Here is a 24165-nt window from a genome sequence, read left to right on the forward strand (position 1 = left end):
GGGACAGGGGCCCAGAAGAAAAGATAAAAATTGAACAGCAGCCTAATAAGCGTCGCACTGAGCGCCCGGCTCAGGTCTGTAATTTGTCCGGCGCTTCGTGGGGCTGGCTGCGGCGATGGGAGTGCTGATGCCTTTCTGCTGATATTAATGATGTCCTGGTGGTGGTGGGCGGGAGGCCCGAGCCTTTTATTTTTTGTGCCATTAAATGACATCCAGAGACTTCCACTCAGGAGCTGAAAAGCCCTCGTTCCATCACATCCAATTACTTCTGGAGAATATTTGCTGAGGGGCTGATCCCGCTGGCTTGAGAGGCTTGGGGCCGAGGGGACCACTTTGACTTTGGTAGGAGTGAGGTTGGGGGGGGATGCCAGGGGGATTTTCCAAGGTGGAGGGGTTACCCCCGGCTCCTCTGGAGAGGGGAACCCAGGAGAGCTGGAGAGCGGAAGTGCAATTCCTAACTATCCAGTAAGTGGATCACCCAGGCCTCCTCCCTCCGCCCTGTGGCTGGGGGCAGGGGTGGGGAAGGGAGCGAGGGGAGTGGAGACTCAAAACGGTCCATTTAGCCCCCAGTTATCAATTCCAGCATTTGGTGGTGGTGATGGCTGGCTGGAATTGCAGGTGAAATTTGGGGATTTTCTGTGGTTTCCCGATGATCTGTTCAATACGGATTTGGGCAGTTGATGTTGGGCTCGACTGGGGCATGTTCTGGAAGAGGGCTGCCTGGGGCCTGTGGAGATGGCAGGCGGCTCCTAGCCAGGGCGCCTGTCTGACCGCTGGCCCCATCTGGGCCGCTGCCAGGCCCCCAGTCCTACCCGCTCTGCCAGGTGGGTGGGGCCCTTCGGAGGCAGAAGAGGGCTGCCTGACACAAGCCCACACGGTGACTCAGGGGCTGGGCCCCGGGGGCTCCTGGGGCCTGGCCAGGTGAACCACCATGGGAGGTCATGGGGGGCGGGAGAGGGGCTGTTTGGCAGTGGGCTACGTGTGTTTGTGTCTGTGTGTGTTGTGTGCGTTTGGGTTGGGCTGGTCTCCAAGCGGGGCCCCCTTCCCGCTGCTTGGCCTGCACTGTGTCTCCCCTCACTGCCCCCAGGCCTGGTGGATTTCTCCCAGCCTCGGTCCCTCCGCGTGATGCCTCCTACTGTTGACGCTGCTTGGAGCTCGGCTGCCTTCATGCCCTCGGCCCGTGCTTTCAAACATTTCCCCACGGCGCCCCTTATCTCAATCACCCACGGTGCCCCGCAGGCCTTTAGATGCCACAAGAAGGACTTCAACCCCACTGCATGGCAAGTCTCCGCCTGTCCCTCCTCTCTGACGCCTGTGGGTGGGTGGCTCGCCCAGAAGCTGTTCAGTTCAGCTGCCTGTGGTGCTGGGGAGCAGATTCTCGCTGCCTGGTCTGGAGCCCAGGGATCCTCCTATGCCCACCCCCCGCCCCATCCCATTCTGCCAGGAGCAGTCCCTCTGCAGGTCCCCGAGGCCAGCCTATGGAGGCGAGACCGAGCCTGGCGTGGCCTGTTAGCTCCCCTGGCTCTGTGGCACGGTTCTGGGCTCACTCACGGCCTTGGAGAGGCTTCTGGATTGAGCTGTGGCACGGAGGGGATTCCCCTGGCTCACCCTTGAGGAGCGTGACGCGGGCTCGTGACCCCCCTGGGCGAGGCGCTGAGGTGAGGCATGGCACAGGCCACAGCTCCCGGGACTCGTGGCCCCCATGCGGCTCTGGGCCACAGCCCTCCTCCAGGGGAGGGGTGTGTGGGTGCATCGCCGAGGCCACCCAAGGCAGCGGGACGGCTTTGCTCCCTCTCCGTCCCCACACCAGGGCCCAGAGGTCTGGTGGTCGGGGTTGGGGGAGAGGGATTGTGGGTGAATGGCTGCAAAGAGCCTTGCCCCGGAAAGCAGAAGGAAGTGAACTTGCTATTAACTGCAGACCCTCGGTCAGCCAAGCCACTCACTGTTCTGGGCTCCGGTCTCCTCCTTTGCCCTGCGGAACAGTGGCCGCTGTGCTGCCCACCCCATACGGTCGGGCGAGGGGCAGGTCCAGGAGGGGCAGGGCAGGCTGGCGGAGAGGCTGGGCGTGCGCGGCCCCGCTGGCTCAGCGTTGGGACAGGGAGGGTGTGGACCCTGAAATGGTCATTTGCGGGCACGGTGCTCACAGAAGCGGCTGCCTATGCAGGTGTTAAAGGAACTTGACCGTGAGGTGTGTTTGTGAATGTGGGGTGTGAGAATGTGCAGATCTGTGTGTGTGTGTGTGTGTGTGTGTGTGTTTGAATGGGCACACGTGGGTGTGTCCCCTATACAAACACTCATTGATTCAAAGTCCACAGTGGGGACTTCCCTGGCGGTTCAGTGGTTAAGACATCGCCTTCTAGTGCAGGGGGTGCAGGTTCGATCCCTGGTCGGGGAGCTAAGATCCCACGTGCCTCGGGGCCAAAAAACCAGAAAACAAAACAGAAGCAATATTGTAACAAATTCAATAAAGACTTTAAAAATGGTCCACATCAAAAAAATCTTAAAAAAAAATAAAGTCCACAGTGGGCTGAGCCCAGAAACAGGTGGCAAAAAAGGGAATGTAAGACCAGAGGTGAGCTCGGGGACTTCCCTGGTGGTCCAGTGGTAAAGAATCCACCTTCCAGGGCAGGGGACGCGGGTTCGATCCCTGGTCAGGGAGCCCGCGTGCCACAACTAGAGAGAAGCCCCCGCGCCGCAACGAAGAGCCTACGTGCCGCAATGAAAGATTCCACGTGCCACAACTAACACTCGACATGGCCAAAAAAATAAAAATAAATACTAAAAAACAACAAGAGAAAAGATAGAGGTGAGCTCTTCCCTCAAGGAATCTCTCTAGTCTCATGGTGGAAGTGGGAACCAGTTTCTTCTGTATTTCTTTACAAATACAGAAGAGAGAAAAGCAGGTGACTGAGGGCGTACAACAGGGTGTTTTGTGAGCCTGTGAGAGGAGCAGGAGATGGCAGGGTAGGGTCACCGACTAAGAGAAGGTGGCCCTGTGGCGTAGTTTTGAAAGGCGCCACGGACTGGTGTCCTGAAGGTGGGAAGGCGGTCCCGGTTTGGGGGAAGGGGGAAAACGTTCTTCCCCGGGTCGGCCGGCAGAAGCAAATCAACTGTTAAGTGAGAAGGTGGGCAGGTTGACGTGAATGAAGAAACAGGAGTCAGTGGGCATCCTGGCAGCCTGTGGTCCAGAAGGGTGTGAACCAACGCAGTGAGTGTGGGCCCTCTTCAGACATGGCCCCTCAAAGCATTCGGCTGGTTCCTCTAGAACCTGGAAGTCTGGAGGACAAATCCAAGGCTGCTGTGAGGAAGATGTGTAGAGAAACCATCGTGAATCCCAGATGAGCCCAGAGGCCTGATTCTAGGCTTTGGGTGTGGAGGGTGGGAGTCGGGGGATTGGGTGTGGGGGAGGGGAGTTAACTTGGAGGTCGAGGGTGCAAGTCCAGTGTATTACAGGCCCGAGATCACGCCACAGCTCCAAATTTGGGAAGGTGAAGTGTCGCCTTTGGGACAAATAGTGAAACTGGGCCAGCCCTTGTCAGAGGGCACCAGTTCAGGTTCTGTCGGCTTCAGTGTTCTCCCCCATTCGGGATGTGGTCATGCTTAAGCTATGTGACTATCTCCCTCCACTCTCTCTGTGAGCTCCTAGTATCTGCAGAGCTACACCAGGTGACTCGATACATCCATGGCAGCAGGGATATATTTCTGTACCCATAGCACCTAGAACGGGGCCTCACACATACTTGACACTTAGCGTCATCTGAATGAACGCAGAGGGCATTGGTGAAGCATGCCAAGCGTGGTGGGGAAAACGGCATGGGGAGGAAGGAGCTGTGGATTTGAAAGGCAGGATTTTATAAACTAGGAGCAAGGTAGCTCCAAATCTGCTTCCAAGGTCCCTGCTGCGGTCCCGGTGGCCCCGTATCTGATCGAAGACCTCTACTCAAAAGCGTGTGGGGTTGGTAGGGTGAGTCACACCCTGATTCGTCTGGCAGAACTCGAAGGTGGGAGAGTTCGGTGAGCTGGGAGCAAATCTGTTCAGGGTCATTCACTGGTAGACCAAGTAGTCCAACCCCTAGTCTTGATGATGGAGAAATTGAGGCCCAGAGATGTGAGGTGGCTTGTCCAAGGTCACATGGTGAGAGTTTGAATGTCAAGATCTTCCATTTGCTGACCCCTTGTATGTCATCCTGGGGTCACAGAACAAAGAGGAATCCTGGAGAGGGTTTCAGTTCCCGGTTCTGAGGAATTCCACCTCCCCCACCCCGACCCCCAACACAGTCATACAAGTTCATTGAGAATAATCTCATGCTCCCTTCTCATCCTAAACTGGTCATACACGACTAAGTCCCAGAGAGAGAGGCAACCCCACAGGACTGGGTGAAGCTAACCACCCTCCATGGGTGCCCTTCTAGCTGGGCTCCTGCATACTGACCTCTCGCCTGCAACCTCCGGACGTTGTTCCTGCTCGTTCATCCAGGAGTCACCTAACCAAGGCTGGCTATGGCACGCATACCCTGGGACTCCCCACCTCCCTCCATGGAAAGAAAACTAGATCAGGGCTTTCCTGGTGGCGCAGTGGTTGAGAGTCCGCCTACCGATGCAGGGGACACGGGTCCGTGCCCCGGTCCGGGAAGATCCCACATGCCGCGGAGCGGCTGGGCCCGTGAGCCAGGGCCGCTGAGCCTGTGCCGTCCGGAGCCTGTGCTCCGCAACAGGAGAGGCCGCAACAGTGAGAGGCCCGCGTACCGCAAAAAAATAAAAAAAAGAAAAGAAAACTAGGTCAAAGTAAGCCCCAGGGTCCACATTTCTTTTCAGGGCTCCTCATCCTGGCCTCCTGAGTGCTGGTCCAGCCTGGCGCAACTGGAGACCCCCCAGCACCATGCAGGTGCTTCAGAGACCGCCAAGGCCTTTGGAATTCCGCCACTGCGCATAGGCTGCTTCTGCTGTGACAGTCGCCCCTTGGGTTCATCCACACCACACGTCTCTAGGCCTCTGGAGGCCTCCTGTCCTCTCGCTCTGGCCCATCCTGCCTACCACTCCAGCACCATCATCTCTAAAGAGTGGCTTTTGCATGTTACTTCTCCCGCGAGCAATCTCCAGCAGCTCTCCAGGGCACCCACCAAAGTCACAGTTGTGCCGAGCTTCTGAGATCCTCCACAGCCTTCTCCCACTTTCTCCTTTCATAACCATCACAGGGGGCCTCCTTCTCACTTTTTAAAACTATCTTTGCCTCTGCAGTTTCCCCAGCCCAGAGCTCCCTCTTTCCTTCACTCTCTTCCTGGCCCACGCCCAGCCTCCTCCAAGTAGCCTCAGGATCATATGGATTTGTAGATCATCTAGATCCAACCCCTCAGAGGAACCTGAGGCCCAGAGACATTAGCTGACTTGCTTAAAAGTCAAATCACTAGCTAGAGACTGGAAATCAACATATCCTCACCTTGCAGTAAAATACCTTTCACTCTTCCTGGCTGAAGAGGGTGTGTCATCCTGGAGGGAAAGGGATCCTGGGAAGGGACAGGACTGTCCCTAAGTCCACATGATCTCCAGTTGTCCGTACAGCCAGAAACACAATTAAGTGCTTAATCATTATTTAAGTGTTTCCAAAGGAGATTGTAAGCCCCTTGAAGGCAGGGAGCTTTCCCTGTGCCCTGGATTGTGTTCTCTCCAAAGCCCTTAGTACGGGGTGCGTGGAGGGCGTCACGTGGTATGGCTGGAACCCCGGCCAGAGCTTTCATCCGTGAGAATAATTTTATCATCTCCATTTCTGGCAGCAAATGAAACAGCATGGAAGCCAAAGGGACTCTGCCCGGGGTCAAGTCCGGTTCCTAAGTTTTCATGTAGATGGAAGCGGGGTGGCCATGGGAGGGCACGACAAACCGTAGTTTGGGCGAAGATCCACGGGGACTAATAATGAGTTTCAGGCCCGATGGGTTTCCAGCTTCCCTGCCTGCTGTTGATATAGGAGAAGCACCCATGGCTCGGGACGAGCCATGGCAGGGGTGGAAAAGGTTTCTGGTGCACACACCCCTTTTCCTCCTCTGCCCCTTTCACTGCTCCTCCAGGCATCACCTAACGCTCCTTCCCCCTCCATCCCGCCCTCGGGGAGCACAAGGTCCTGTGGAGGCGCCTTCAGGGGACTGTTGTGACCCTGACATTTAACGTGGTGATCGGAGGTACTGCTCTAGTTTATGCGACTCCCACACGTGTGGGGAAGCATCGTGGGCTGAGGTGTTAGTTTCCAGCCCCCCGAGATCACAGTGCTTGGACTGTCGGAAGGGGCTTCATGATGAGACGGGGACCCAGGGAACTGGAGAAATTGATCTTTGCCTGGGCAAGATACATTTTTCTTTCCTTTCTCTCTTTGTATCCAGACTTGAAAGGGTGTCTTTGGCAGAGCTATTTAAACAGATTTACAGATTGGCAAGGTGCTGGGGGGCACCTGGGGAAAGGTTCGGCAGTGGAAATGTTGCACCAACTCCGCTTCTAGGGCAGTCCAGAGCCCCCTGTGATTGGTGGCCCCTGCTCAGCACATCTGAAGGGCTCCATGCTCCCCTCCTCTCCTCCGGGGCCTGGGGCAGTAGGCTTGTAACAGTACCTTCTCCGGCTTCCCAGTGGGTGGAGGTTGGTTAAGGTCACTGGGTAAGAGGAAATGGCTGATGACACCCACCCACCCTCCTGTCAGCCTGCGGGATGTGCCCTTTGTGCTCCCAAGTTGGCATTTGTGCATTCCGCATTCCCTTCCTTCCCTTTTCTGCGGGGAGGGAGGTGGGGTGGGTCATAGAGTGCACAGGGATTACTACGTTTCCCACTTTCTTGAAGAGAAACCTAAGGCTCAGAGAGGGGACCCACACGGGGTCAGGTGAGTCACCTGTGGCATCGGCATTGCAGGAGCCAGGTGTCTTGGGCTCCACAGCTCCCCAGCTCTGGTGGTAGGAGGACCAAGGCCAAGCAGCCTGAGTTAGCCATTGGGAAGTATGGGAAATGGGTCCTCTGAAGAGTGCCGGGAGGGCTGTTCAGAGAAGCCAATGGAGGGGGCATGGCCGGGGAAGTTTTCACTCCACCACTGAGATGGCACAGAGCAATTAACGACCAATGAAGACAGACCGGCAGGGTGGCATTCCATGCCCTCTTGCCCAGATCAGACTCAACTATAGGGTACAATTACCTGCAGAAGTGGTATGGGGTAGCTGCCTGCACGTGCCATTTGAAACTACTGGGGGAGGGCTTCCCTGGTGGTGCAGTGGTTAAGAATCCGCCTGCCAATGCAGGGGACACGGGTTCGAGCCCTGGTCTGGTAAGATCCCACATGCCACAGAGCAGCTAGGCCCTCACGCCACAACTACTGAGCCCGCGTACCACAACTAGTGAAGCCTGTGCGCCTAGAGCCCGTGCTCCGCAACAAGAGGAGCCACCGCAATGAGAAACCCTCGCTCTGCAATGAAGAGTAGCCCCCGCTTGCGCAACTAGAGAAAGCCCGCTCGCAACAAGAAGACCCAATGCAACCAAAAATAAGTTAAGTAATTTAAAAAAAAAAAAAAAAGAAACTACTGGGGGAGATGCTTCTCTCTTAGGCTCCAGTTACTCCCTTTAGGACTCTGCCTTATAGATCCACCCACCCCGCTGAAGCCACCATCTAGGACGATGGAACTTGCTTCTGGGGGGAGACCATATCTGATGCCAACATCTCTTTGAAGACACTCATCCTCGTTTATTCTCAAGAAACACCACCCTTTGACTCCACCTCCAAGGCTCATGGGTATGGTCAAGGTCCTGACTTCCCCATGAATGCACGAAGCATTCACTTCCACCCCAGAATTCATCCTGGCTTTGAAGGATGGGAAGGCCTTACCTCGAGTTTTGTTTTCTTTAGGAAGGAGAGAGATGGTCTTTCCTTCCTGAAGGTAGACGAAGAACTGGTAGCGATGGAAGCCACTTTGTGCTGGTGGGGAAGGAGGCTGGTAGGCTGTGAGTAGAAAAAATGAGAGAGCACCCTCATGGGTATCCAGGGTATCCAGAAAAATGGAGCCCACTGCTCCACATCCCACCGTACCCAGGGGTTCCTGGCTATTCTGGGCAGGGGGAAAGAGAATCATTCTTGGTCCTTTTCATGGACCCCTCCTGGGGTCCCACCCACTGCAAACCACTAGGATTTATCTTTGGCAGGATCTCATCTTCAGCAACTTCATTTAAGAAGCACATTATCTGGGGTGGCGGGAGGAGGAAGTGTGGGCTGGTTGAAGGTCTTGGGTGCTGGCCGGGCTCTTGGGCCTTTCTGGGCCAGCGGGTGTTGGCGTTGTCCTCTTTTTGCTTTAGTCTGTCCTGATGGATGTCCTCCCTCAAGAGAAACTCATCTTCCTCTGCGAGTGTTTTTGGCAGGGGATTTTTATTTATTTTTTCAGCATTTCCTTATGAACTCAATCCCCAAAGAAGCCAATTTCTTGGCTGGATCCGGAGGATCTGGAAGTGGTTACGGGGGTGGGTGGGACTCGGTTCAAAGGTTTGATCATGGAAGCTGTAGGATCTGGGTGCTCGGGGCACCGGGAGCCGACGCAGACTCTTCCGGAGGAGAATGCCTATCTCCCTTCCTTTCGCTCTTTGTGCGGGAGGTACTCTTTTTCGGGGGCGATGTGGGGTGGGGACATCTCTCATCCTTCCCCCAATTCTATGCAGGGCCTTGGGGTTTTGCAGGCCGACTTTCGCGGGCCATTCCAGCTGGGCCTCCTTCCAAGGGCGTGGGCCTCTTCCTCCTCCCCCCCCCCCGCTTTGCTCCCTTCATCTCCCTTTCCAAGGAGCCAAGCATCTTCCTGGGGGTGGGTGGGGATGAAGTGTTTGCAAGGAGAATGCTGGGGGGAGGGAGTACCGGTACACTGTGGCCCCCTCCCTCTCTTGATCGTTAGACAAGAAACACTTGCTGCTCAGAGCTGTGGTAGCGTTCCTCATGGTGCACTGCTGGCCACTGGGGCCTCCGGAGTGCCCACAGCCAGGGGAATTCCTGACTACTCATTTCTCCCTGGGTTTTTGCATTGCAGAGCTGATGTATGTGTGTGTGTGTGTGTGTGTGTGTGTGCGTGCACGCCCGCAGAATGAGAACAGCACAGGCTGTGCCAGGAGCCATGTGAATTTGTGTGAATTGGGGTCTCCGCTGGGGCGGGTGCAGGTGTTGGCGGAGCCGACGGGCATGGGAACTGAGGCTGTTTTGGAGGGTCTCTGTCAGCGTGTGTGTACATGTGGGTAAACTGATGCTTTTTTACAAACACTGCCAACCAGCGTGTGGTTCTCTGCAGCTGAGAATTTATCCTCGGAGGAGATAGAGACGCAACCCCGTCGTACTAGGGCTTTCCTGAAGAGGTCTCCCTCCAGAAGTAGGGATGAGGAGAAAGGGAAGGGGGACACACTTGCTGAGCCACGTCTCAGGACCAGGTCCTGGCTAAGTGCTTTCCCTGTGACATCTCCCTAATCTTCACCACAACTTGGTAAGGTGGGTGTCACGGCCATTTTCTGGATGAGGAAACTGAGGCTCTGAGAGGTGAGGTCAGGCCGATGGTCAGTGGTGGAGCTGGGCTTTGAATCCAGGCCCATCTGGTGCCCGAGTCTGCATTGCTTTACAGAACCATGAGGCTCGGTTGGCTTTTCTTGCTCAACCCTTTGCCAGAGGCCAGCTCACCACCTGAGCATCCCCTTCAAGTTGAGTGGAGGGCATGCCCTTGCTGGCGGGATCCCAGAGGGAGGGGAGGTGGGGAGCTGATGGTGAGAATGGGGGTGGGAAGAGGAGGGCATCAGAGAAAAGGGAGGTCCACGCAGCCACTCGCAGCCACACGGTGGGACTGGGGCAGGGGAAAGAGAGCTACCTGCCAATCCCATGGAGTGGGGGGTGGTTCTAGTTCTGGGTTCTCTCCCAGCGGAGCCCTGCAGGTTACTGTGGGCTCCATTCCTTACTGGTTGTGTGACATGGGGCAGGTGCTTCTGTGCCTCAGTTTCCTTCTCTTTAAAATGGAGATATTGATGGCAGCGACCTTAAAAGGCAGTTGTGAAGATAAGATCAGAACGTCCAAGTAAACTATTGGCTGAGCGCTTTGCACACTGTGAAGCGTCCACATAAAGTTGTATCGCTGTGATTCTTGTGATCACCCTCACTGCCCTGGCTGGGGGGAAAGGGCGCTGGAGGGTCTTACTCACGTGATAACTCCTGGCCCTGAATCTTCCCTTTCTTCACGTCAGCGCCCTGAAAATAAGAGACAGGCACAGGCGAGGGTTACTCCTGGGGCAGCAGGAGGCCATGCCATCACACTTAGTCCAGGTGGGCCCTGCTGAGTTCTTTCTCTCGGAGGGAGTAGGCTGGAAGAGGAGGAAGCTGTCTGGCTGTCCTGGGGGATGCTGCCAGAACGGGCCATGGGGTTTGGTATAGTACCTTGCGGGTCTGGGGAGAGAGGACAGGTGCAAACATTGCTGAGGGTGGCCTGGTGGCGAGGGATGGACCCCTGATCTCTGGAGAGCCTGACAGGACCCTTCCAGAAGGGCTGCCCCACTCTCACCATCTGTGCCCCCAGGCTGGGCCCAGGACGCACCTCTGGGGCCTGTGGGGTCTGGTGAGATCTAGGGCGGGGCTGACCATCCTCACTGCTTGCCCATCCTCTCGGGTTCTCTTTGGGGCCTTCAGAATACTCGGCCAACGGCTGCCTGAGCAGCCAGAAGGGCAAGGAAGGGCCGGAGGAGGCCGGACTCCCTGATTCGGAGGCAGCTACTTCCCCCAGCCTCGACCGGACTCAGCCCAGCACCCTGGGCCGGTGGGACAGCTTCAGTTTCCCTCTTTCTCTTCCTCCCCCTTCCCTCCCTTCTTCCCTCTGCTCAGTGTCTGTGGGATCATGAGGTGATCCCGGGGTGTGGGCGGGGGGACACGGGTGCTAATTACTGTTTGTGCAGGACCCAGAGATGCTCAGATGAAAGGCACTGGAGCTGGGGCCCTGGTTTTGTGCCACAGCTCAGGGTGCCATGCCAGGGAGTCCTGCGGCCCCTCGGTGTGGGGTTTCATAGCCTTAATGATGGTGATTAGCATGGCTCTTCACTGATTCTGCCAACACCTAAGTGTGCCCTGGCCACCTTTACACCGAGCCCTTGTGGTGCAGCCCCTGTTCCTTCCCCTCGAGAGAGGTGTTAAGGGTGGAGATGGGGGGCGATGGGGGTGGGGGAGCATGAGGTTTCTTCTCAGTTCTCTGTGGAGATTCTGAGTCACCTGTGTGACCCAAACCCTGGTGTGCTTGACTTTTTACCAAATGTAAGCCCCTCCCCCACCATTCTCCCCTTTAGGCTGCAGCCTGCCCTCCGGCCTCTCCCGTTGCAGAGCACAGGCTCCGGACGCGCAGGCTCAGCGGCCATGGCTCCCGGGCCCAGCCGCTCCGCGGCATGTGGGATCCTCCCGGACCGGGGCACGATCCCGTGTCCCCTGCATCGGCAGGCAGACTCTCAACCACTGCGCCCCCAGGGAAGCCCCCTTCGGGCCTTTATTTCCAGATCGTCCCTCTCCTCCAGGCTCCTCTGTGTCCATCTAGGTTACCTTTGGTCGGAGGAGGGGCAGGAGACTGCAGAAGGACGGACCCCCCCCCCGCCACTTTGACCCCCCCTCCCTCTGTTTCCTTCACGTCCTTTGACATCCCTGCCCCTTCCCTCCCCCTGCTCAGGAACATCCAGGAGCCTGTCAGACGCAGCAGAGCACGCTCCCTCTGCCTGGCCTTCCCAGCACAGCCCCCTTCCCCTCAGTATCAGGCCGGCGTGTGGTCAGGGGGCACTGGGGTGCCAGGACGGGGCAGGGGGGGGGGTGCGGAGGCCCCTCCCCTGGATACCCTTCTCTCCCAGGAGAGGCGGGGAGGGCCCTAGGCCTCGCAGCCACTCTCCCCAAATAGGTCTGTGAAGCCCAGCCCAGCCCGGCCGGGCCTCCTCTGCGCTCCCAGCCTCCCCCTCATTCCTTTCCAAGTCATCCCGGCCAGCAGTTTGTTTAAACAAAACAATAGCAACCTAAGCTGCCTGTTTCTTTTCAATTCCCCACAGGCTCGGGTCCCACCCAGAGTGATAAAGAGGCCTCTCTCCTGGTGTGAGCGCAGGGAGGGTTTGAGGGTGCGGATGGGCCCTGGGCACCTGAGGTCAGAGCAGTGTGGAAAGTCTGATGGCAGCCTTGGTCAGGGTGGGGAGGCTCTCCGTCCCTCCCTTTCACTCGGGAGTCTTTTCTCCCCGACTGGGGCCAGCTTGGCAAAGACACACGCAAAGCCTTGGACTCGTCGGTAGAGCTGGCGGCCCTGCCTGCCTGCCTTCCCCTGCCCTCTGCCCCTGAGCTCAGCTGAGACAGCTGCCGCTGGGCCCCGAGCAGAGGGCACTGATGGCTTTGAGAGCCTTTAGGGTCTCTCTGGAGCGTGTCCCATGGACAGGTGCTGGTCCTTGCTGGAAGGAAGAGCACGGAGGGAAGGCTCTGGGGAAGGCCCAGGCCGTAGAAGGGCTCCCTGAGTGTGGTCAGCACGGCTGGTACGTACCCGCGTTGGGCTGAATATTGACGAAGCTCCCTCTGGGCCATAAATCTTCCCTCCTTGGTCTGTCCTTGGGGGCCTAAAATTTCTACCGCAGAATCAATACCTGGTGGGGGACTCAGGAAACTAAAGCCAAAGGGTGAGAAAGTTGAGTCCCCAAGGTCAGACGACTTGTCCAGAGACTTACGAGCAGTGAGTGGGAGAATCCCAGAATGTTCCAGGAGGAGGGGCCCCCAGGCCCTTCGACCTTGGACCTGCAGTGCTGACCTGTGCCTCTTCTAGGACATCATGACCATCCCATCCCTCCTCTAGGAGGCGTTCTGGGGAAGACCATTATTAACGTACACAGATATTACCCAGAGGTCTGGGGCTGCTGTGGAAGTGGCCTACCTTTCCCCTCACCCATGTGAAAACGTGAGGTCTCCTAAAACATCTTCGTGGCTTGGTGTGTCGCATGTAGCCTGAAGTCACCTTAGAAAACTGGAAGCCTCTGGGGACGGGAGAGATTCAGGGACATTTTGAAGGCAAGAGGGGGAAATCTATCATTCAGAGCACTTCCCAGGGGGACTGGGCTGAGGGAAGTGCCCTGAGGGTGGCTATGAGCCCAGCATTTGAGGACCAGACCCCATACCTGTCAAGTCTGAGCAGAGCAGAGCTTTAGCAGGAGAGCCTCAGGAGGGGAGGGGCTGCCTCACCTCTACCCCCTCCCCAGCCCCCAGGTAAGCTGCTCGTCTTGGGCACCAGGCACAGAAAAAACTTCCTTTCCCTTACTATAGCTAAGACAGGTGGACGTCTTCAAAAGCAACTTGTCTAAATGCTGATTTAAAAAAGGAAATAATGACCTAAATGACAAACGGTATAAAAATAGTTGGATTTCTAATCCTCAAGACCACTGAGAAGCCCAGGATGGGTTTTTCAGGAATCAGGACAGAAGCACTGGAGGTGTTTGGTCAGTGTGTTTTGGGAGGATGTCCTGGGCCCTTCTAAGACACAGGGACTCGGTGGCCTTGGGAAAGCATCTCCTTTCCTTATCAGCATCCTCTGGAAATGGGGAGCCCGATACCCATCACCCTCTTAGCAAGGAGAGGGGAGGAAGGGGCACAAAATTGCCCAATCAGACCCTTAAATGCTCAGGATATAAGACAGTCTCTCCTTTTTCTTAGAAGTTGGTGCCCGATGTGTGCATCCGTGTATGTACACGTGCATGTGTGTGTCCAGGACTTCCTGGCATGGGAATTAGCACAAATTATTCTAATTGCGGAGAAGAATCTCAACTCTATGGACCCTTGGCAGGAACTTCCTGGTTTATAGAACACGAGATTTCTTTTCCAGCTCTCTCCCACCTCAAGAACCCATTGCTGGCTTCCCTGGTGGTGTAGTGGTTAAGAATCCGCCTGCCAATGCAGGGGACACGGGTGCGAGCCCTGGTCCAGGAAGATCCCACGTGCCGCGGAGCAGCTAAGCCCGTGCACCACAGCTACTGAGCCTGAGCTCCAGAGCCCGCGAGCTGCAACTACTGAGTCCACGTGCTGCAACTACCGAAGCCCATGCGCCTAGGGCCTGTGTTCTGCAGCAAGAGAGGCCACGGCAGTGAGAAGCTCGCGCACCACAAGGAAGAGTAGCCCCCGCTCACCGCAACTAGAGAAAGCCCGCACGCAGCAACGAAGACGAACACAGCCAAAAATAAAATAAATAAATTAATATATATATAAAAAAGAACCCATTGGGTCTTGTTAAGCTAGTTTGGAACTGGCACATGAGATGCTTAAGAAAAGTTGAGGTTCAACAGAGAATCACAGCAACTCCATTCTTGGACCAGGGCGGTGCAGACTGTCGCACCAGAGTTGTTCTGAGTGGCTTGTCTCAGAGCAAGTAAAGAGCACAGTGCTGGAAGCTGGGAGCTGCCTCCCCGACCCCCATTCCTACATTTGTAATGAGCTTTCAGGGTTTATTCTCCAGGGCACTGTCCAACCAATAGATCTCACAGCAGCCCTTGTGTGGGATGGGCAGAGATCGGTCTCCCCATTTGACTGGAGAGAAACCCAGAGAAGCTTCAGCTTCTCAAGGTCAGGGACTATATCCTCTCCATCTTTGTAGCCCTTACGATGCTTTACACATAGTAGGGGTAGTAGATGTTATCCATGCCCTGGCCCATCCCCTGGCTCACCGGCTCCACTTTCAATCTGCTTCTCCTGGTCCCAGGGCCAGCACTGGTGTCCCGAGCTCACTTCACCCCCTGTGCATTAGGACAGGTGTGCTGGGGCGTTAATGTTCCCTGGCAGCAGCTCTTAACCAATGGCTGATGGGAACTGGTGCGTAAGTGCTCCAGGTACCCCCAGTGAAACTTGTTTGCTCATGAACCTTCCTTGGGTGCCTTCCTTTTCCTGTCTTACCCACTGCCTTACTGGTGCTCTCTCGTGTCCCCTTTAAAATAAACTACTTGTACTGATATCCTTGTCTCAGGCTCTGCTTCTGGGGGACCCCAAGCTAAGACAGTAAGGATCCAATAGACACCTGTGGGATGAATGGAGAGATGAGTAAAGGCTTTGTCCAAGGTGTCCTAGGCAGCTGACTCTTGGTCCTGGCCTCTTCTGATGAGACCTCACTGCTGCCGTCTGGACCTGGATCCTTCTGCCCTCCCGGGCCAGACCCTAGAGTTCCCTGACAGAATTGGTCCCTGATATATTAAGCCCTTGGAAAACCACAAACAGATGAGCCAACTAGATGAAAGTCACCTAGATCTTTCGTTTCTTGTCCCCTTGGGGACAGCCAGAGAGCTACATTCCCTGAGAATGAAGGGTCCAGAGATGTCCCTCCCCCGGGCTGGGGAACCCCTTAGGTAAGATTTGGATTGTGAGGTCTGGAGGGTGGGGAAGGGGCCTGGCTCAGCACTGGGCCTGGCTGGGAGGCTGGCCCAGTTACTTCACTTCCCTTCAGTTACCTCCAGGCAACTGCCCGCCCACCTGGGCTTACGTGAAGGCCCCAGGTACTCGGGCTTGCTGACCCCTCGAGCAGAGGGTCAGCAGCACATTTCCTTGAGTGTTAGGGAGATGATTTAATCTCTTCATCCACCTCTTTCCATCTGGGCGGGAGGATGTAATCACTTCTCCCGCCTGGCTTCAAACCTCAGCCAGAGTGGGAAGCTGTACTTTTTGATCTCTGGGTGGGTGGGGTGGGGGGCATCGGGAGAGCCCTGAACTGGAAATGTGAGACGCAGAAGGGTGTAATGGAGACGAGGAAGAGCAGAGGGAGAAATGAGCAAAACAGCGAGCAAAACTTGGGGGGAAAATGGGGAAAATAGGACAGAGTTCCAGGCTCTCTGACACTGGCACCAAACGAGAGAGCTCCCTGCTGTTTTACACAGCTGCCTGCAAGCTGCCAAGTGGCAAAGGATCTAGGAAAAGGCACAAGATTGGAAAGTGCTACCCAGCAATCTGTGGATTCTGCAGTGCACAAGGGGTAAGTAAGTGGAAGGCACTGACAGCTCCTGGGCTCTGAGATCTCCAGGGGCTGCGGCTGCCGGGCCGCCTAACACCCACCTGGAGAGGACCCAGCCCCGGAGACTGTGCCTGCCCCAAGGGAAAGGCTGCGATCAATTAAAACTATGGCTTGCTTTTTTGCCCTGGGGCTGGGAAAACGGGGGGCCGGCCACCAAGGCGGGTGGAGTGGAATCCGTGGGAAGTGGTGAGAAGGAGGCACAGACATGAGCCCTTCTGGGAGCCAAGTGCTCCCAGACTCCAGGGCGTAGGATGGCCAATTACTTCGTGCACTGGTTTCCCTCAAGAAGTGTCAACATCAAAGACCTGACAGTCTCCTCCTGGCACCTTCATGGGTGGTGGACTGCGTGGCGTTTTCTAAAGATGGACTGCACCATCTTTAGAAGACACCAATGGATGGCCGGGAGATCCTGGTATTTGGCACCAACTGGCAACAGGACCCTTGGGTTTTGATTCCTAGTTTGGCTTCAGATCTGGAGTCAGTTACTTCCCTGGGTCTCCAGATGCCAAAATGAGTTGGGGTGAGGCGGGGTGTTGCTGGTCTGCTTCTTGGCGTAAGTAGTTACCCAGATGGGAGGAGCTTCACCACTCTCCACAACACTGGGTGAAGAGGCAAGATTTCCCAAGGCCAGGGTCAAGGTTGCTTGTGGTCTAACAAGTACAGGTTGTCTAAGCCCTTTGTTCCAGGCCATATGGAGATATGAGTGGTTCCCAGATAAGCCACCGTGTCTTGCACCTGTGTGTATGTGACAGTATCTAGCATAGGGTTAGCCCTGAGGCATGATGGCTGGGGAGATGGGTAGATAAATGAATCACTTAATGAGAACCCCTGTGAAATTGAAAATAAGAAATATGAATTAAGACACATTTTATGGTATTGAGGAACTCATGGTATAGTGGGGCAGATACATCAATAAAGAAATAACTGTATTATAGGTCTAAATAATTGCAGTCTATAGGAAATGTTGAAGGAGCAGAAAGGAAGGAAATTGTAATTGCTTGGGAGTAGTAATCAGGGAAAGCTACTGAAAGGGGGCTGTACTCGATCCGGGCTTTGAAGGGTATGTAAGAGTTTTCCGGTGGACAGGATAGGGAGGGGAGGGGCAGTTTACCTTGAGGAAACTGCATAAACAATCTATAAATATGTCAACAAGGTGTGACAAGAACAGGTGGCTCTGGAAGAAGCTCGAGTTGAGGCTGGAGATGTAGGCTGGGGTTAGGCTTGAATGGCAGGCAGCACTTCTGATTTCTGAGAATTGCAGCCATCAGCAAACCTAACTTTGGGCCCACAGATCCCAGGCAAGACTCTTTCTGTCTTCCAAATGCTCAGCAACTGTATCCCAGGAGCATCATCAAAGGGGGTTGGTCAGCTGCCTCTCCGGTCAAGCACAAATCTGGGTGGGGTCAGCTTTGGGACACTGCCCATATGTGGCAGGTCAGGGCTGGATGGAGCTGAACCCTGCGACCATGGCCTCACTCAGAACAGGTGCGCCCGGGACCCCTGAACCCCAACCCATCCCTTTTACAAACCGTAACTTTTTCAGTTTTAGATCATTAAAGGATAGCATGTTCATTGTAGAAAAAATTTAAAACACAGAAGAAAATAACTGGAAAGAAAAAGAATCCCCTGGATCATTCTGCATAGAGATAGCTGCCCTGGGAACACCAGGGCTCCCTTCTTTGCATCTGGGTCCCAAAGCTCCTCGTCACGCAGGTGTCAGCTTTGAGTCCCTGGTCCCTTCTGGGGTCTGCGTTGGCCGGATTCCCATCTGCTTGGGGAAACGTGCCTTAGTTACTCCCAGTAGCTGAAGCTCAGAGACTGGGTTGGACCTCAGGAGATGGTGGACCCACCCCTCTTTGACCCTGGCCTGTCACAGGTCACCCATTCTCAGGACGTAGCATCTAGGTGGGGTTAGGAAGAGGGTGGAAAGGAAAAAAGGAATAAAGAACACAACGTATGGTCTTATTAAACTTGTCCCACTTAGAAATAGCCAAGAAATATTAAGATAGATTGAGAGCAAATATCATGAGGTGATAGCTAAATATAACTATTATACATCAGTGTCAGCTTAGGCTAAAGGCTGCCATTTCCAGACACACGGAACGAACGCTGAAGCTTTCAGGACCAACAACAGGTTGCCGGAACGGCTCATTTACCTGGAATCACGTAGGGAATTGGATATTTTCATAAGAACATTTCCCTGATCTCCTGGATCTTATATTTTTAGCTCCCCAACTCCTTTCATCTTAACTATTTTGGATAGCGATCTTATTAAAACACTAGTTCTCATGTTCTTCAACACACACACACACAGATAATACCTTATGTAATTTTAAACACCATTGTGGTTGTCACAGTGAGTAGCCAGTTTTGCACCCTGCGACAGCACAGGACTGCAATGCTCAAAAACAAATACATTCAGCCTTCCGCCTGCTCGAACCTCCTCAGGGTTCAATAATTTAATATTGACATAGTGGTCAGTACATAAAGAAAGGGGAACCACCTCTTGTGGGGCGCCTACAACGTGGCAAGCATTCTGCCAGCACCTTTTTTTTTTTTCTTTTGTAGTATGCGGGCCTCTCACTGTTGTGGCCTCTCCCGTTGCGGAGCACAGGCTCCGGACGCGCAGGCTCAGCGGCTACGGCTCACGGGCCCAGCCGCTCCGCGGCATGTGGGATCTTCCCGGACCGGGGAACGAACCAGTGTCCCCTGCATCGGCAGGCGGAGTCTCAACCACTGCGCCACCAGGGAAGCCCTTTGCCAGCACCTTTACGCAAGTTAGATCACTCCGCTCCCCGCCTCGCAGCCCATTTCCCACTAAGGTGCGGTGACACTCAGGACACCCATCCCTGCCGCCAGCACCACCAGTGGGAGGATGAAGACCCTCGGTCCTGCTGAGGGAGCTGAGCTTCGTGGTCTGGCTTCTGGCGCTGCAAGAACCAGGGAAATGTTGCCATCTGTTTAAAAGCAGCCCCACTGGATCCGTGATTGAGCTGTTAACACAGCCGTTCCAAAGGGCGACCTGGGCTTCAGTCCAATGTCATTACCAATTAGCTGCACGACTTTGAGAATGACACTATCTCCCAGCGTCTCAGTTTCCATACCTGGAAAGTGGCTGTGATAATGATACCTGCCCTGGTTTCCTCACAGACTCATGAAGATGAAATTAGGAAATGGGATAGTCTGAAGTCCCACGGTGCCATCTGCGGGTAAGGGTCATGATGGTTCCCTTCCCCGGGCTCAGCGAGGAAGGAGAGGCGTGAGGCCACTGCTGCCCAGGCTAGTGGGGGGACACTGCCCCCAGCCTCCGTCAGTCCGCCCTCAGAACCCATCCTGCGAGCTGTGACGGGCCCAGGAAGCCTCCTGGCAGGGTCAACCTCATGAGGCTAATGGCTGTGCCGTGGGCTCGGCAGTTACTCAGCTGTAAACGTGGGGCCCGTCCTGCTGGGCCTGCACTCAGCCAGGGTGCGCAGAGCGCGTGGCACATAATGTTTATTAATATGCCTTGATGAGGGGCATTAGTATCTCCTAATGACACCGTCTGCGCCTGGCCTCCTTCCTTCTCTTGCTCCTTTCTCTCCCCCACCCCGTGGAGACACACACCCACTCGCAGACAGAGATGAGGGCCCCCGGAGGAGGGACAGGAGGTGGGGGCTGGGATGGGGGTCGAGCCACAGGCGTCCGACAGAGGATCCAGGATGAGGGAGGAAGTAGGATGCTGCTGGCTCGGCCGTCAGGTGGGAAACTGGCCAGAAAGTGCTTGCTGATGGGAGCAAGGGAAGCAAAGCAGTGGCATGACTTTTCCAAAACTGGTGTGAAGGAGCGGAGCAGCGTGGGGTGGGGTGAGACAGGAGAAGCTGGAGCTGGGGCGGGGCTGAGCCCTGGTGGGAGCAGGAGGGAGAGAGACTAGAGATCTTCGGTTCCCTCTAGGGCAGGGCGGGGCTGAGAAGGGGGGCGGGGGGAGGGGTGAGAGTCAGGGGAGGGGAAACAGCGAGTCACGCTCACTCAGGCTCACACGTGCTCACAGCCACATACATCCACACACTCCCAGCACCCCCCATGTATGCACACACGCTCACACACACACGTGCACTCACGCGCACACTTACAGATACATGATCGCACACCCCTCAACTCACACATGCCCTCACATGCTCACATAGATACATGTCCACAGTCACGCACACGTTCACGCACAGCCTCCACACGCTCAGACGCGCTCACACGTCCACACAGTCACACACACGCTCTCACTACACACACAACACGCTTAGTCAATGCACACTCACATACACCTCTCCACCTACACACGTATGCACACATGCCCCCCCCCACGCTTTCACACATACACGCTCACACACGTTCACATATACACGGTCACACACACAGGGCCCTCCACCTCGCACACTTATGCAACGCACATATACACACAGGCACGCTCACACACGTGTTCACACATACACACACGCTCATACAACATGCACTCACATACACATACATGCTCACACGCTCATGCGTATACACGTAACATGCATCCACATACACTCACGTGTGCACGCTTGCACAGGCACTCATACACACACGTGCTCACACACACTCCCTCTCGCAGGCAGCCTTTCATTGGTGGGTATGTCAGGGGCGGAGCATGAAGGGAGCTGCCGGCTGCAGGGCACTGGGGAAGGGGGCCAGGGCAAGGCTAAAGCGTGGACCGTGGGATTAGGAGAAGTGGGTGTGGGAATCTCCAGGCAGAAGACCAGGACAAAGAGATGGCTGAGTAGGACTGAGGGCTGCGAGTAAGAATTGAGCTGTTCTCTGTCCACCCTCCGGAGTGTGAGCCCCAAAGGGCTGGGGATGCAGGAAGGAAGGGGAGCCCTGGCAGGAGAGGAGGTCGGCTAGGAGTGGAGGTGTCCCTGTCCCTGCCCTCCTGCCCTCCTGCCTCTGCTGTGGTAGGATGCTGCAGGCTGACCTGCCCTCTCTCCCTGGAGCAGCAAAACAATTAGGAAACACTGCCCACGAATCCCCAAAACAAACAGGGCTTGAGAGACTGCAGCCCAGCCAGAGGGGAGGGAGCTGCAGGGCTACCTCCTCAGGCCCACTCTTATCGCCTTGCATCTCTCATCTCCAGCATCTAGTCTTTCTGGCTGGGTGGCTGCAACCCCAGAAGAGGCCAGGAGGAGCTGGGGAGGACCAATAAACTGGGAGGAGGTGATCTGCCGAGATCTCTGCTCCCCAACTCCAGCTGGACAGAGGGGGCCCAGCAGCCCCCTAGCCCCTCCCTGGCCTGGGGAGTAGTACCCCAGGGTTTGTGAGTGGTCAGGGAGTGCTGGCATCTGGAACGATCCCAGGGTGCTTGTGAGAGCTACATGGGGGCTCCCCCAGGCTCACAGTGTGGGGACCACCTTCACCGACAGCCAAGGAGGCTTCTCAGGGTGCCTGGCTCAGCAGTCTCCTCTGGATCCTGGCCCGCCTGGTCCTTCCATCTCCTCTCTTTTTGCCTAAGACTCCATCCACCCCTCCCATACCATCCTGCCCTCTATCGCCCACCAGGAAATGGCCAACTGTCTCTGGGCTACTCTGTCCTCCCCGTGTACCGTCTATGAGATGCTGGCTGTCCTAGAGAATCCAGGCCCCAGAGGCTGGCAGGTCCTCTGTCAGGCTCCTGGGCTCTGTTCTCTGCTTTGTCTCCCTCCTTTGTCCTATGTTTTGTTCCATACTTGGCTCCAAGGCATAATCTGTACTTTGGGGCCTCTCCCTGCTTCCCCACCAAAAGGGCCCAGGCCTGGGGCTGCCTTGTGAAATGGAATGAAGGAAGGGAGGAAAGAAGGAAGGAAGGAGCGAGGGACTTTCTGGAAGGAAGCCTGGGGATCAGGACTTCTGAGCAAGGGAAGATGCTGGGAAGATTTGGAGGCTCCGTGAAACCCCCGTGCTCCTTAGAAAGGGTGATAAGCAGAAACAGTCTTAAGTCTCATTCAAATCACATCTTGCTCTTTACGGAGGGACTGACAGTGAACTTGGCCCCAGTCCTCTAGCCCCTTGCTACTCAAAGCCGCAGAAGCATCACGTGAGAACTTGTTAGAAATGCAAATCTCGGGTTCCGCCTCAGACGTAACGTGAATCAGAATCTTTCTTTTAACAAGAACTTGCGGTGACGCGCACGCACCGTAAAGTCTGAGAAGCGCTGCGGCAGCGTCCTGCTCTCAGCGCCCTGGGGTCTCTGGACTGGGCTCTGCCACCATGCACTGCCAAGGGTCCAGGGGGTTCAAGCCCTGGTTGGGGAACTCCTCATCAGAACTGCGGTGGCAGCACCGGTGGGAGCCACCTGAACTCTTGTCCCTGAAACTATCCCATTTCAGGTCTCTCCCAGGCTCGGGAGCCCCCGTGGGATCACCCTTCCCTGGGCAGCACCTGGCTGACCTTTAGGTGCTGAGATGGCCCCAGCTCTCAAGTCAGATTGTTCAGACTGGTTGGGCTCCTGGGCGATCGCAGGAGGTGGGGAGGGGTTGGGGCCCTGGCCGGGACCGGGAGACATGAGGCCTGGTGTGCACCCTTCTTCCCTGCACCCCTGCTTGGAGCCACGAAAAGCAGGCCCAGTCCGTGAGTCTTGGTGGTGTCACTCACTTTTCTGAGCCTTTGAGTCTCTGGCCTTAGGCAAGGCAGCCCCTCCTGCTGGAGGGGGACCCATGTAGCCACATCTGGGTGCGCTGTTTGCTGGGTGCTCCACGGGGTGTTGGATACACACCCACTGGTGCTTCCTTCCCCCCATGATGCTCCCCACTCCCGACTCTATTTGAGGAGGGGGAATGTTTATTCCCCAGGTGTTTATTTATTTATTATTATTATTTTGGGGCCGCTCCGTACGGCTTGTGGGATCTTAGTTCCCCAACCAGGGCTTGAACCCCCCTGGACCCTTGGCAGTGCACGGAGGGAGAGCACGGAGTCCTAATCACAGGAACACCAGGGTAGTCCCCCCACCCCCCCCCGCCCAGGTGTTTAGAAATCTCTGGGGAAGGAGGAGGTAAGAGAGCCTTGCTCTTTCTTGCAGTCTGAGGGCCAGAGGAGGGTGTGTGAGAGGCGCAGGTGGCAGGTCGGGGTCTGCTCTGGGGGGAGGGGGGGGGGTCTGGTCCCAGCAGGAGGGCTGCAGTCACGTGCCTCCCTCAGCTTTCTTTCTTCACAGATGCCCGTGCAAACTTGCCATCCCCGACCAGCTGCCAGGCTGCCCTCGTCTTCCTTGGCCACGCCATGGGTGGTGCGGTGGGCCTGCCTGCCTGTGTCAAGGCCAAGGGAGCAGTGAACATGGCCCACTGGGGCCGAGCAGTTGTCAGCTGGGACCAGGGCTTGCTCTCATTCTGTTGTGTCACCTTTTACAGTGCCCGGCAGGCAGATGCCAATCTGGGGAGCTTGGCAATCACAGTGAGAAAACAACAGAGAGTGAGGTCAGTAAACTCCACTCCACCCTGACCTCACATCTGGTCCCATCCGTCTCTGGAATGCTTGGAAACTGACATAATCCCAGGGAGAGGAAGGGGGATCTACGGTCCTCTCTGGCAAGGCCAAGTGAATTGGGTCACTACACTGTACCTTCAGTGGGTGTCACCTGTTTAGGGCCACTCAGCTGAGCCCCAGAGGCCAATGGGGAGGTTTGTGCAGAGGACCCTGGCTGCCTCTGGAAGCGGCACCCACCCTCCTCCCCGGCAGGTGGAGAGCTGGGCCCGGGGCAGTTGTGGTGCTTGGCTGCCGGCCCGATTGGAGTCATCATCGGTCTCAAAGTGTGTTGAAATGGGTCTTTGCACAACCTTGAGGAGGGCCCGGCAATTCCAGGTGACAGTGCCCAGGGCTATGAGGAGATGGGAGGAAAGGGGACGAGGTGACAGCAGAGAAAAAACCCAAAGAGGGGTTAAGGGGTTTTCACAGCTGCTGACTCCGGAGCCTTCTGGGGCTGGGGCTCAGCCTGCCTCCTTCCAGCCCTAACCCATGTGGCAGGACCTCAGAAGCCTTCCACCCTGGGAGTCTGGGGTTCTGGGATGCCAGGCCAATCCCTAGGCTATGCCACAAGGAGCCGAGACAAACTTCTCCCTGGAACTTTTCGCTGTGAGCAGTTAATCGCCCTGGCATCCGAGGCTGCAGTGCATGAGCGAGGGGCCTTCAATGAAAGCAA

General features: G+C 55.9%; 1 protein-coding gene across 3 annotated transcripts in view; it reads right to left on the reverse strand.

Annotated features, from left to right (window-relative positions):
• Positions 1 to 24165, reverse strand: part of PEBP4 (phosphatidylethanolamine binding protein 4) — a 253860-nt gene that overhangs the window by 4258 nt on the left and 225437 nt on the right. For all 3 annotated transcript variants that reach the window (XM_024747687.1, XM_024747686.1, XM_024747688.1), the window contains exons 5-6: positions 10177 to 10222; positions 7850 to 7963 (exon numbers count right to left, since the gene is read on the reverse strand). In XM_024747687.1, coding sequence (XP_024603455.1) covers positions 7850 to 7963; positions 10177 to 10222 — 160 coding nt within the window. The remainder of the gene's footprint in view (positions 1 to 7849; positions 7964 to 10176; positions 10223 to 24165) is intronic.

This window comes from Neophocaena asiaeorientalis, unplaced genomic scaffold, assembly GCF_003031525.2.
Source record: "Neophocaena asiaeorientalis asiaeorientalis breed wild unplaced genomic scaffold, Neophocaena_asiaeorientalis_V1.1 scaffold429, whole genome shotgun sequence".
Taxonomy (NCBI): Eukaryota; Metazoa; Chordata; class Mammalia; order Artiodactyla; family Phocoenidae; genus Neophocaena; species Neophocaena asiaeorientalis.